This window comes from Somniosus microcephalus, chromosome 1 (assembly GCF_052327205.1).
Source record: "Somniosus microcephalus isolate GS21.2 chromosome 1, FLI_Smic_1.0, whole genome shotgun sequence".
Lineage (NCBI taxonomy): Eukaryota > Metazoa > Chordata > Chondrichthyes > Squaliformes > Somniosidae > Somniosus > Somniosus microcephalus.
Window position 1 is genome coordinate 444,827,234 of NC_140987.1, and position 14,105 is coordinate 444,841,338.

General features: G+C 48.6%; 1 protein-coding gene across 1 annotated transcript in view; it reads left to right on the plus strand.

The window, feature by feature from the left end:
- The window catches only part of LOC147125353 (LON peptidase N-terminal domain and RING finger protein 3-like), a 47,134-nt gene that overhangs the window by 7,151 nt on the left and 25,878 nt on the right, over positions 1–14,105 (plus strand). The window contains exons 4-6 of the mRNA XM_086001888.1: positions 3,206–3,361; positions 4,725–4,959; positions 5,879–5,963. Coding sequence (XP_085858014.1) covers positions 3,206–3,361; positions 4,725–4,959; positions 5,879–5,963 — 476 coding nt within the window. The remainder of the gene's footprint in view (positions 1–3,205; positions 3,362–4,724; positions 4,960–5,878; positions 5,964–14,105) is intronic.

The following is a 14,105-nucleotide window of genomic DNA, read 5'->3' on the forward strand; positions in this document are numbered from 1 at the left end:
GCCAGTTCTTTCACGGACATGAAACGGGCCCTGGCTAATGCGACCATGCTGGCGCATCTGTTACCTGATGCGCCGATCGCTCTCACCACCGACACCTCGGACTATGCGGTCGGCGCAGTCCACGAACAGTGGGTCAACGGCACCTGGCAGCCGCTCGCCTTCTTCAGCCGGCAGCTCTGCCCCAACGAGCGGAAGTACAGCACCTTCGATCGCGAGCTTCTCGGCCTCTAACTCGCCGTCCGACACTTCCGTTTCCTGCTGGAGGCCCGCCCGTTCACGGCGTTCGTGGACCACAAGCACAAGGGCAGCACGGTGGCATAGTGGTTAGCACTGTTGCCTCACAGCGCCAGGGACCCGGGTTCGAATCCGGCCTCGGGTGACTGTCTGTGTGGAGTTTGCACATTCTCCCCGTGTTTGCGTGGGTTTTCCCCGGGTGCTCCGGTTTCCTCCCACAGTCCAAAGATGTGCGGGTTAGGTTGATTGGCTATGATAAATTGACCCTTAGTGTTAGGGGGATTAAATACGTGGGGTTACAGGGATAGGGTGGGATATGTGTTGGTGTAGGGGTTACGGGGATCGGGTGGGATATGTGTCGGTGCAGGCTCGATGGGCCAAAATGGCCTCTATCTGCACTGTGGGGTTTCTGTGATTTCTGTGATCTGTGAAGCCATTGACCTTCGCCATGGCCAAAGCCTCCGAGCCGTGGTCGGCCCGTCAGCAACGCCAGTTGGCCTTCATCTCGGAATTTACAACGGACATCCAGCATGTGGCTGGGAAAGACAACCCCGTCGCCAACTGCCTCTCCCGAGCCGTCGCCAGCGCCGTACACCTCGGCATCGACTACACCTGCATAGCGGCCGACCAGGCCTCCGACCCGGACGTCCAGGCCTACAGGACGGCGGTCACGGGCCTTCAACTGATGGACGTCGCGTTTGACGCTGCCGGCACCACACTCCTGTGCGACGTCTCCGTTGGGTAGCCATGTCCCGTCGTGCCCAAAGGGTGGAGACGGCAAGTTTTCGATGCCGTCCATAATCTTTCCCACCCGGGCAGGAAGCCGTCACAGAAGCTGGTGGCGGCTAAGTTCGCCTGGCACGGGCTCAGGAAAGACGTTTGCGACTGGGCCAATACCTGCGTGGTATGCCAACGCTCGAAAGTACATTGCCATACTAAGGCCCCGTTGGCGCCTTTCGTGGTGCCCAAGAGGCGGTTCGACCACGTTAACGCGGACCTGGTGGGGCCCCTGCCGCCCTCTCGTGGGTTCACCCACCTCCTCACAATGGTCGACAGAACCACCCGATGGCCGGAAGCCATCCTGCTGTCTTCAACGACGGCTACCGATGTGGCTCGGGCGTTCATCAGCACTTGGGTCGCCCGGTTCTGCGCCCCATCTGACATTTCCTCCGACCGGGGGCCCCAGTTCACGTCAGAGCTCTGGAACGCTGTCGCCCGAGGCCTCGGGTTGAGACTCCACCGCAGCATACTACCCTCAGGCTAACGGGCTGTGTGAACGGTTTCATCGCTCCATGAAGGCCGCGCTCCGGGCCAGCCTCCGGGACGACAGCTGGATCAACAGACTCCCGTGGGTCATGCTGGGACTCAGGACCGCTCCCAAGGAGGACCTCCAGTCCTCGTCCACTGAGCTCGTCTACGGCCAGCCGCTACGGGTTCCCGGGGATTTCGTCCCCAACGCAACGGAACCTTGGTCCGCAGCCCGTCAGCGGTCCAACCTTCTGGACAGCGCCAAGGTTTTCGCGCTGGTGCCCACATTGCAGTACGGCCTCCCGCAGTCCCACGTTCCGCTCGACCTTCGTGAGGCGGAGTACATTTTCGTCCGCCACGACACCCACCGGGGACCTCTTCAGCCACCCTACGAGGGACCATTCCGCGTCCTGGAAACCGGGGACAAGACCTTCGTAGTGGATGTCGGCGGTAAGCCGGACTACATTTCCATGGACCGTCTTAAGCCAGCCCACCTGGACCTGGACCGAAGCCGTTGAGTTGGCACAGCCCCCGAGGCGGGGCCGACCTCCGGTTTCCGCACCCTCAGTCCACCACCGAGCGCCCGAGGTCCCTCCGACGAACCCCCCGGTCCCCGCCCCGGAACTGAGGAGCTGTTCCGGCCGTGTGACCCAGCACCCCCAACGACTGACATTGCCAGTGCTAGTGAATTCTGGGGGGACGTATGTGGCGGAGACCACATAGGGACAATAACACAATGTATAACCAATGCTGTTATATGTACCTAAACACAATTCACTATGTATAGCAATGTTGTGATATGTACATGCTGGGTTGGGTTATTGGTGCAGGGTCCCTTTAAGAGCGTCGGTAGTGTGATGACGTCATGACATCGGTTGCGTGATGACATCATAGCCCCTGCACGGGGCTGAGCCCTTCAGACCTCGTGGAGAGTGATTAAAGTAAGACACGTTTTGTTTTGGCTTAAACAAGAGTCTCTGCCTGTTGTTTTCGACCGATCCCAACACAGTTAGATTATGGCTGATCTTTATCTTAACTTCATTTACCCAATTGGTTCCGTATCCCTTAATACCCTTACCTAACAAAAATCTGTCAATCTCAGTTTTAAAGTTTTCAATTGACCCCCCCCAGCCTCAACAGCTTTTTTGGGGGAGGGAGTTCTGGATTTCCACCACCCTTTGAGTGAAGAAGTGCTTCCTGACATCACCCCTGAACGGCCTGGCTCTAACCTTAACGTTATGCCCCCTAGTTCTGGACTCCCCTCTCACTTGGGTCATTAGCTTTATGTTAAAATCTGACTCCTTTCTCAGGCTGTACATTAATTCTTTATTCAATTTCTTACAGTTGCTCTTAACTTGAGAAGCTGACTTAGATTGCAACAGATGTGGAATTCATTCCATTTTCGGGTGCAAATAACAATCCTACTACAGTAGTATTGTATTGAAAGCATTTTTTTGGTCAAATTTTCTGCTGGATTGCAGCTGTCACTTTCAAACATGAAACTTGATCCTTAACTGAACCTGTCACTGTGACTAAAGTCTATGAAACATGAGCTAAATTGTAACGTTACACATCCTTCAATCAATTATATTTCAATAGCTCAATTTTGGAACATCTTGCAGGCAGGACAGTAGCAACATTTGCATTCAAGTGATGTCGCAACTTTTGTTTAACCACTTAAAAAACATATTAAACCCATTATTTCTTTGTTACGCTTTTCCAGATCCTGTGTGACTTGCTTTCGTCCATTGCTGAAAATATGCACCAAAGGTTACCCGACATAATGCGACTTTTGTCTCCACGCTCTCGAATTAAGGGAATTGTCCTGAACTCGCTGAGTTCTAGGAATTCCAGCAACATATTTGAAAACTCATGCAAGGTAGGTGTAATAGGAAAGTGAATGCAATATTTCATCCTTTACAGAGATGTGTACTTGAAAGAATAGGTGAGACTGTTTACTGAATTTCCTTTGCACCTCCTGTTATTAATCACCTTACATCGACAAAAAGCAACAACAACTTGCATTTATATAGCGCCTTTAACGTAGTAAAACTTCCCAAGGCGCTTCACAGAAGCGTAAATCAGCCACAAAATTGACACCGAGCCAAAGAAGGAGACATTAGGACAGGCTTGGTCTAAGTGGTAGGTTTTAAGAAGCGTCTTAAAGGAGGAGTGAAAGGCGGAGAGGTTTAGGGTGGGAATTCCGGAGCTTGGGGCCTAGACGGCTGAAGGCACGGCCGCCAACGGTGGGGCGAAGGAAGTGGGGGATGCGCAAGAGGCCAGAATTGGAGGAGCGTCGAATTCTCAGAGGGCTGCATGGCTGGAGGTTACAAGATAGGTAGGGGCAAGGCCATGGAGGGATGTGAGCACGAAGGATGAGAATTTTAAAATCAAGGCGTGGGTGGACCGGGAACCAATGTAGGTCATTAAATGTAATTCATATATTCAAATTCTTTTTGTGGAAAACTGGGCAGATAATCCCGAAACAGAACTGATTGGATTAAGTTGGTAAACAAAACACTTTATCAAGCCAGCTATACAGGTCCTGAAGCCATGTCTTTCTGAGTGAAGTCCGTTCACCAACTAGGCTAGCATAAAAATTCTGTGATGGATTAAGAAGTTCTAAATAGATGAATGATGCATAAACTTATATATAACAATACAATACTGCTAGAATATATTCTCCAGGACTGGGGAATTTTAGCTATGAGGAAAGATTGGATAGGCTGGGGTTGTTTTCTTTGGAACAGAGGAGGCTGAGGGGAAACTTGATCGAGGTGTATAAAATTATGAGGGGCCTAGATAGAGTGGATAGGAAGGACTTACTTCCCCTAGCAGAGAGGTCAATAACCAGGGGGCATCGATTTAAAGTAATTGGTCGGAGGATTAGAGGGGAGTTGAGAACTTTTTTCACCCAGAGGGTGGTGGGGGTCTGGAACTCACTGCCTGAAAGGGTGGTAGAGGCAGAAACCCTCATTGCATTTAAAAAGTACTTGGATATGCACTTGAAGTGCCGTAACCTACAGGGCTACGGACCAAGAGCTGGAAAGTGGGATTAGGCTGGGTAGCTCTTTTTCGGCCGGCACAGACACGATGGGCCGAAAGCTGTGAATTTCTATGATTTGTATGATTCCATGTGGTGTTTGCTGATTGTTTGAATAATGGAGAGCTCCACTCATGCATTGTAAGTTTTTGTTTTTCGGAATTAAGAACATTGCTTCCTTTTTTTCCCCCCCTTGAAGGTAAACATAGATGAAGCTGACATAGGTGTCAAACAAGAATGGAAGGCCCACTCGTACGGCAACTTAACCAAGTCAGCTCAAATGATGAGCGACAAGGAAGACGCACTGAAGAACTTGCCCGCTGAGCTAGCCTGGACGAGTCCCGAGAAAAAGACCATTTTGAAAACCAAGCGCGGCCTTGTTAAAGAGGATGAACCTGGAATGACCGAAGGGTACAGCAAATGCATTAAGCGAGGTACAGTATTCAGTCACCACTAATCCGTAGGAGACAATCGCAGGTGTTTACTGCCAGGGTGCCTGAATAAGTCTTATTTCCTTTTTTTTTATTACATGGAGTTTGACCGACGCTTTGGAAATGGCATTCTGCAATTCTCTCCGTTTATAAGTGCGGTCACTGGTTGACTAAGCCAAATTTTATTTTATTATTACACCAGGTTACAAGATTTTCCAGGATTTTATCCTGTGTTTTTTTTAAGGACCATATTCCGCCACCACCGGCGCACTGTGGCTGCAGTGTGTACCATCTACAAGATGCACTGCAGCAACTCGCCAAAGCTCCTTCAGCAGCACCTTCCAAACCCGCGACCTCTACCACTTAGAAGGACAAGGGCAGCAGACGCATGGGAACATCACCACCTACAAGTTCCCCTCCAAGCCACACACCATCCTGACTTGGACCTGTATCGCCGTTCCTTCACTGTCGCTGGGCCAAAATCCTGGAACTCCCTTCCTAACAGCATTGTAGGTGTACCTACACCATATGGACTGCAGCGGTTCAAGAAGGCGGCTCACCACCATCTTCTCAAGGGCAATTAGGGATGGGCACTAAATGCAGGCCTAGCCAGCGACGCCCACATCCCAAAAAAAATCCTGTCCATTTTTGCATGAAAACCACTCATCAGTGGCCTTGCTATTTACATCTGATCATTCACAAATCTCGCCGGTTTTAGCACCTGAACCTCCCATTCCTGCAACACTGATGCTTTCTTCATAATAATCGAAGTAAAAAAACCTTTCTAATATCACAGCATATTATGAACAAAGATTATTGTAAATATAGTCACTAATTAGTATTTAATGAAAGGATTTTCATTCTGCTTTCTGCCTCAGTATTTGATATATGTACTTTTAAAATGTTTTATTCACACATGAAGCCAGAACACAGAGTCCAAGCAGAGAAAGTGATGTCCGATCAGAATTTGTGGATCCGTTTGACCTGGAGTGCTCCCTGTGTATGAGGTATGCGTTGGTTCCTCGCATTCTTTTAGTTTTAAAGTTATCTTTTGCCTACATAAATGATTTGCATTTCCATAGCACATTTCACGACCTCAGGACATCCCAACGCGCTTTACAGCAGATGAAGTACTTTTTGAAGTGTAATCACTGTTGTAATATAGGAAATGTGGCAGCCAATTTGCGCACAGCAAGCTCCCAGAAGCAGCAATGTGATAAATGACCAGATAATCTTTTTTTGAGATGTTGGTTGAGGGGTAAATATTGGCCAGGACAACAGGGAGAGCAACCCCACTCTTAACATAGAAGATAGGAGCAGGAGTAGGCCCTTCGAGCCTGCTCCGCCATTCAACGAGATCATGGCTGATCATCCAAACCCTAGCACCCGGTCCCTACACCAACAGCCATCCCACCCAAGCCCTATCCCTGTAACCCCACGTATTTAATCCCCCCCTAACACTAAGGGCCAATTTTTTATCATGGCCATTCAATCTAACCCGCACATCTTTGGACTGTGGGAGGAAACCGGAGCACCCGGAGAAAACCCACGCAAACACGGGGAGAATGTGCAAACTCCACACAGACAGTCACCCGAGGCCGGATTTGAACCCGGGTCCCTGGCACTGTGAGGCAACAGTGCTAACCACTATGCCACCGTGTTCTTCGAAATAGTGCCAGGGGATCTTTTATGTCCAACTGAGACGGCAGATGGGGCCTTGGGTTAAGGCAGTACTTCATTACTTGGTCTCAGAGACAGTTTTGAACGGGTGAGCCTGGACTTTGAGTGTCAGTAGACTATTTGAGTGGGGGAATGAAGGTTGGGAAATACACCAAGCCCAATCTTGTCCTCACCTGACGTCCACACACATGCACTTCCCAGCAAGGCATCAACAGATGATGATCAGGTGCTTTATTGCTCTTCCTAGCCCAAGTAGCTAAAGACTAATTGTCACGACCCCGACCATTGACATGGCTGACATCAGCAATTCAATGCAGACATGGGACCGAGCCTGGGAACCTCCTGCGCTGTACAGTTCAGTACTGCGCCACTAAGTGGTCGGGGGGGCCTCCTTGAAATACCTTTTGAAACATAGAAGATAGGAGCAGGAGTAGGCCATTCGGCCCCGCGAGCCTGCTCCGCCATTTAATGAGATCATGGCTGATCATCCAAATTCACCAAATACCCTGTCCCTGCTTTCTCCCCATATCCCTTGATCCCTTTAGCCTTAAGAAATATATCTAACTCCTTCTTGAATATATTTAATGAATTGGCCTCAACTGCCCTGTGTGGTAGAGAATTCCACAGGTTCACCACTCTCTGGGTGAAGAAATTCCTCCTCATCTCTGTCCTAAATGGCTTACCCCTTTTCCTTAGACTGTGACCCCTGGTTCTGGACTCCCCCGCCATCGGGAACATCGTTCCTGTATCTAGTCTGTCTAGTCCTGTTAGAATTTTATAAGTTTCAATGAGACAATTTTGAATGCAGTCATTTATTTATAAATGTGTCGGCAAACCTCCAGTTGTGTTTTGGTGCTGGTGCACAACCCAAATGACACAAAACCAGTTGGGCAGACACACAGTGATAGGAACAGGGGGGATGTACTCTCAGTACTGTTGTGCCAAACATCATGGGGGTGCAGCAATACCAAAGGCAAATATAACAGCCACGTGACAGTATTGCATCTGTATTTCCAAATCAGTGCGTACTGTAAATTGTTCACTTCTATACACGCAGAGAAAGAAACGGCTTGCATTTTATAGCACCTTCATCTCAAACTAATTGCCCTTCATCTAGTGAAAGGGACATTTTGATTGGCTCCTGTGTAGATAACAGTCATGGACGGTGCAGTTAGGGGACTAGATGCTGGAAACACTCAGTAGGTCAGGCAGCATCGGTGGAGAGAGAAATAGAGTTAACGTTTCAGGTCGATGACTTTTCATCAGAACTGGAAGGTGCAACAGGTTTTAAGCAAGTGCAGAGGCAGGGAAACTAGGGGACTATCCTGGTTTGTAATCATGGACAGTCATTGCAGCTGGTACGAGTGGCAGAGAGTTACTACAGTGGGCTGTAATTGAACATGGAGAGTTACCTGTCGTGTCTTCTGTTGTGTATGTACCTTTAAGGGAATAACTGGTCATGGACTGCGGTACTGGCAGTGACCACCCCTGTATAGATGGCCCTGGCAGGCTTCTGTAGTTTCAGTTTCAAGCTGCCTCTTGTTCAGTAAAGTACCTGTTAAACTGTTCTCCGGAAGTCCGTGTATTATTGAGGCGCGGACTTTACATCTTCCGCCTGTTATACAGCAGCTGGCAGAATTAGCAGGCTTCCCACTTCTTGAGGTTTCCGCCTTGCCCTCAGAGACTAAGGTCCTGAATTTAAACAAGGGGAATTATGATGCCATGAGACGGGAACTGAGTAGGTCTGATTGGACAACGTTCCTGGGAGGACTGGAGGTAGATAAACAATGGCAAACATTTAAAGATAGAATGACAAAATTGCAAAAATTGTTTATACCAATCTGGCATAAAAGGAAATCTAAAAAGGTGACTCAACCGTGGATAACAGGGGAAATTAGAGACAGCATAAAATCCAAAGATAGGGCGTATAAAATAGCCAAAAAAAGCGCCAGAGCGGAAGATTGGGAACAGTTTAAGATAGAGCAAAGGAGGGCAAAGGGCATAATCAAGAGGGGCAAAATAGCTTACGAAAACAAGCTGGCGGAAAATATAAAAACTAACTCCAAAAGCTTTTATAAGTATATCCAAAGGAAAAGACTGGTGAAAACCAAAGTTGGTCCATTGCAGTCAGATACGGGGGAATATATAATGGGAAATAAGGAAATGGCAGATCAACTAAATGCATACTTTGGGTCAGTCTTTACGAAGGAAGACACAAAAAACCTCCCTGGGATATCGGGAAAAATAGGGACATTGGCAAAGGAGGAACTGACGCAAATCAATATCTCTAAGGATATGGTGTTAAGGAAGCTAAAGGGATTGAAGGTGGACAAATCCCCAGGGCCTGATAACATGCATCCTAGGGTACTGAAGGAGGTGGCCCTAGAGATAGCGGATGCACTAAGGATGATTTTTCAGAATTCATTAGACTCGGGAACAGTGCCGATGGATTGGAGGGTAGCTAACGTTACCCCACTATTCAAAAAGGGGGGTAGGGAAAAAGCAGGTAATTACAGACCTGTAAGCCTTACATCAGTTGTGGGCAAAATGCTGGAGTCCATCATTAAGGATGAAATAGCGGAGCACTTAGCAAATGGGGACAGGATAGGACAGAGTCAACATGGATTTACAAAGGGTAAATCGTGCTTGACTAATCTATTGGAATTTTTTGAGGGAGTAACTGGTAGAATAGATGGGGGAGAGCCAGTAGATGTGGTGTACCTGGACTTCCAAAAGGCCTTCGATAAGGTCCCACATAATAGATTAGCATGGAAAATTGAGGCTCATGGGATAAAGGGGAAAGTTTTGGCGTGGATAGGGAACTGGCTGTCAGATAGAAAACAGAGAGTTGGAATAAACGGCTCATTTTCTGAATGGCAGGCAGTAACAAGTGGGGTACCACAGGGATCTGTCCTGGGCCCCCAGCTGTTCACAATTTACATTAATGACCTGGATCAGGGAGTCGGATGCAGCATTTCCAAATTTGCAGACGACACTAAACTAGGAGGGGGGGTGGGCTCAGAGGAAGAGACCAGGAAGCTCCAGAGCGATTTGGACAGACTGGGCGATTGGGCGGATAAATGGCAGATGCACTATAATGTGGACAAGTGCGAAGTTATCCACCTTGGGTGCAGGAACGGGAGGGCAAATTATTATTTAAATGGCAATAGATTGGGAGAGGGGGAAGTACAGAGAGACCTGGGTGTTCTTGTACACCAGTCACTGAAGGCGAGCATGCAGGTGCAACAGGCGGTCAAGAAGGCAAACGGTATGCTGGCCTTCATAGCAAAAGGGTTAGAATACAGGAACAGGGATACCTTGCTGCAGCTGTACAGGGCACTGGTGAGACCACACCTCGAGTACTGTGTACAGTTTTGGTCGCCTCATCTGAGGAAGGATGTTCTTGCCATGGAGGGGGTGCAGCGGCGATTCACCAGGCTGATACCAGGAATGGCGGGAATGACCTATGAGGAGAGACTATGTAGTTTAGGGATGTACACACTGGAGTTTAGAAGATTGAGAGGGGACCTCATAGAAGTGTATAAAATTCTGACAGGTCTAGACAGACTGGATGCAGAAGGAATGTTTCCCTTGGCGGATGAGAACAGAACTAGAGGACATAATTTAAGGATAAGGGCTAAACCATTTAGGACAGAGATGAGGGGGAATTTCTTCACTCAGAGAGTGGTGAACCTGTGGAACTCATTGCCACAGAGGGCAGTGTACGCCAGCTCATTAAATATATTTAAGAGGGAATTAGATATATTTCTACGGGCAAAAGGGGTTAAGGGTTACGGAGAGAAGGCGGGGACGGGATACTGAATTAAAGGATCAGCCATGATCTCATCGAATGGCGGAGCAGGCACGAAGGGCCGAATGGCCTACTCCTGCTCCTATCTTCTATGTATCTATGTATGTATTCTCATCCTCTTGCAGCTCCTTAAGCTGCTCAAAGGATTTCCAAGTGTGGACTCACAAAGGGGAGTAATCAGCTTAATTGGTGGTGAGCTAATGAGGGGGGAGGGAGAGAGTCAAGAGTTGACAACAAAAAATGGAGTTAGCTTTTCAGCCAGACACTCCACGTGCCACATCATGCAGCCTGAAAGTTACATCGTGCGAATATCGTAAGAAAGACTTCCATTCATATAAGCACCTTTCACAATCTCGGGACGTCTCAGAGTGCTTTACAATCAATGAAGTACTTTTGAAGTGTAGTCACTATTGTAATGTAAAATCCTAGAATCATACATCACAGAAGGAGGCCATTCAGCCCATCGTGCCTGTGCCGGCTCTTTGAAAGAGCAATCCAATTAGTTCCACTCCCCTGCTCTTTCCCCATAGCCCTGCACATTTTCCGTTCAAGCATTTACCCAATTCCCTTTTGAAAGTTATTATTGAATCTGCTTCCACCATCCTTTCAGGGGGAGGCCGCAGGAGTGGGGGGGTGGGGGGGGGAGAGTGAGGGGCCGGGGGGGCAGTGGGAGTGTGTGGGGGTGGGGGGGGGTGAGTGAGGGGCCGGGAGGGGCAGTGGGAGTGTGGGGGGCTGGGGGTGGGGGGGGGTGAGTGAGGGGCCGGGAGGGGCAGTGGGAGTGTGGGGGGCTGGGGGTGGGGGGGGGTGAGTGAGGGGCCGGGGGGGCAGTGGGAGTGTGGGGGGCTGGGGGTGGGGGGGGGTGAGTGAGGGGCCGGGAGGGGCAGTGGGAGTGTGGGGGGCTGGGGTGGGGGTGGGGGGAGTGTGGGGTGGGGGGCCGGGGGGTGGTTCCGGGGGGAGGGGAAGGTATTCTGTAGTATCATAAACAAAAGACTTATAAACTTCCTTGAGGAGCACAATGTCTTGAGTAAAAGCCAAATTGGATTCCTGCCAAACTATAGAACATCAGATCATATCTTCACCCTACAGACCCTAATTGACAAACACGTTCATCAAAACAAAAGCAAAATCTACGCATGCTTTATAGATTTCCAGAAGGCTTTCGATTCCATCTGGCACGACGGTTTATTCCTGAAACTTATCGAAAGCGGGGTAGGGGGAAAAACATATGATGTAATTAAATCAATGTATACAAACAACAAATGTGCAGTTAAAATTGGAGACAAACAAACAAAATACTTCCCACAGGGGCGGGGGGTGACGCAGGGCTCGCCCATCTCACCGACACTCTTTAATATTTACATAAATGAATTGGCAAAACTACTTGAACAATCTACAGCACCCGGCCTCACCCTATATGAATCCAAGGTTAAATTCCTCCTCTATGCAGATGACCTGGTTCTGCTGTCACCAACTAAGGAGGGTCTACAGCAGAACCTGGATCTGCTGGAGTCGTTCTGCCAGACCTGGGCCCTGACAAATCCCCAAAAAACCAAAATCCTTGTGTTCCAGCAAAGATCCAGACATCAGGGACCCAAAATAAATTTCACACTAGGAACAACCAAAATTGAACAAACCACTAACTACACATACTTGGGCTTAAAAATCAGTTCTACGGGAAATTTCATCTGGCTGTGAATGAACTGAAAGAGAAAGCAAGAAGGGCTTTCTATGCCATTAAAAAAATCAATCCAAATAGAAATCCCAATTAGCATTTGGCTCAAAATTTTCAAATCAGTAATTGAACCAATTGCACTCTATGGCAGTGAGGTGTGGGGACCGCTAACACAACAAGAATTTGCAAAATGGGACAAACATCCAATTGAGATCCTACATGCAGAATTCTGTAAAAGTATCCTCCGGACTCAAAGGAAAACCGTAAACAATGCATGCAGGGCAGAACTAGGCCAATATCCATTAATAATCACTATCCAAAAAAGAGCCACCAAATTTTGGAAACACCTGGAAATGAGCAACCCCCAATGCTATCATTACGAAGCCCTGAAATGCCAAGAGAGGACCATAAAGAAGAATACCCTCAGTCAACTAGTCCTGGGACTCAGTGAAGTAACTACTAACACTACTAACAATAACCAGCCCCAGGACAGTGACAGCGTAACACAAAGAATTCGACCCAACACAATCGTCGCTAAGCAAAAGGAAAAATATCTCTCATATTGGGCAGAAACAACAAAAACCCAAAGCAAACTCAATTGCTACTTGGCCCTAAACAGACAATACAACATGGCTGATTACCTGACCAGGGTAAAGGATAGCAAAATGAGAAAAACCTTGACAATGTACAGACTTAGTGAACATAGCCTGGCGATCGAAAAAGGTAGACACAGGCAGACCCGGCTACCAAGAGAGGACAGGATATGCTCTCACTGCAGTCAGGGAGTGGTGGAGACAGAGATGCACTTCCTCACAGCGTGTAGAAAATATCAGGGCATAAGGGAGAATTTCTACCCAAAATTCACAAAAATATGCCCGAATTCAGAAATTTGAATGACGACCAAAAACTCCCATACCTACTAGGGGAAGAGAGAAATTGTGTAACCTTAGCGGCACACTATGTTACAGCTTGACACAAACAGAGGGACAACCACTAAATATAAGAAAAGAGTATATAAAAATTATATGAATGTATATTTATACACTCAGGGATATATCTGTTTGTACACTGTATGGATAGATCTGTATTTTTGTGTACAACCATGAATGTTTTTCGATGCTTTGGCAACATAAGATGTACCTTGTCATGCCAATAAAGCGATTTGAATTGAATTGAATTGAATTGAATTGAGTGGGGGGCTGAGTGGGGGGTGGGGGGGGAGTGTGGGGTCAGGGTGGGGAGTGTGGGGTCAGGGTGGGGGAGGGGTCGGGGGAGTGGGGACCAGGGGGGTAGTGGGGGTGTTGGAGGGGGAGTGGGGGATCGGGGTAAGGGGGGGTTGGGGGAGTGGGGGGGTTCCAGGGGGAGGGGGGGTCCTAGGGGGTGGAGAGGAATGGGGCGCCAGGGTGGGGGGAGAGTGGGGGCGGAGAGGAGTGGGGGGCCGGGGGTGGAGTGGAGTGGGGGCAGAGGGGCTGGGGGGGTGGGGGGCCTGGTGGGGCGGAGAGGAGTGGGGGGCTGGGGGCTCCTGGGGGGGCGGGGGGAGTGTGGGGGGCCGGGCCGGAGTGGGGGGGGGCCGGGGGGGGGCTGGGGGGTGTGTGAGAGCCACAGGCGAGTAAACACAGCCTACACAAAGACTGCAGTTAGATAAGTAAACTCTCCTATGGCATACCGAGGGTTAATGGCGCTTCTTGTTCCAGCATGCAATTTAGGAGATCAATGTTTCTTACAAATTGCACAGTCAGTTCTGGATCGACCTCAGATAGGATAAATCCCCTTTCTTAAATCTGAATCAGTGTTAATATAACAATTTTAAATGGAACCGAGCTTCATTGGGTCAAGCTGTTAGCCAGAACTCAGCCAGTGTGTTCTTCTTGTAGAGTTTTCTTTTGTGGTAAGTAAGAATTCAGTGCGAGGAGAGTATTGAAGAGAATATTCAACACAAAGCCTCGTAGGTGTAGTACCCTTTCACATCTACTGGCTGTCTTTATC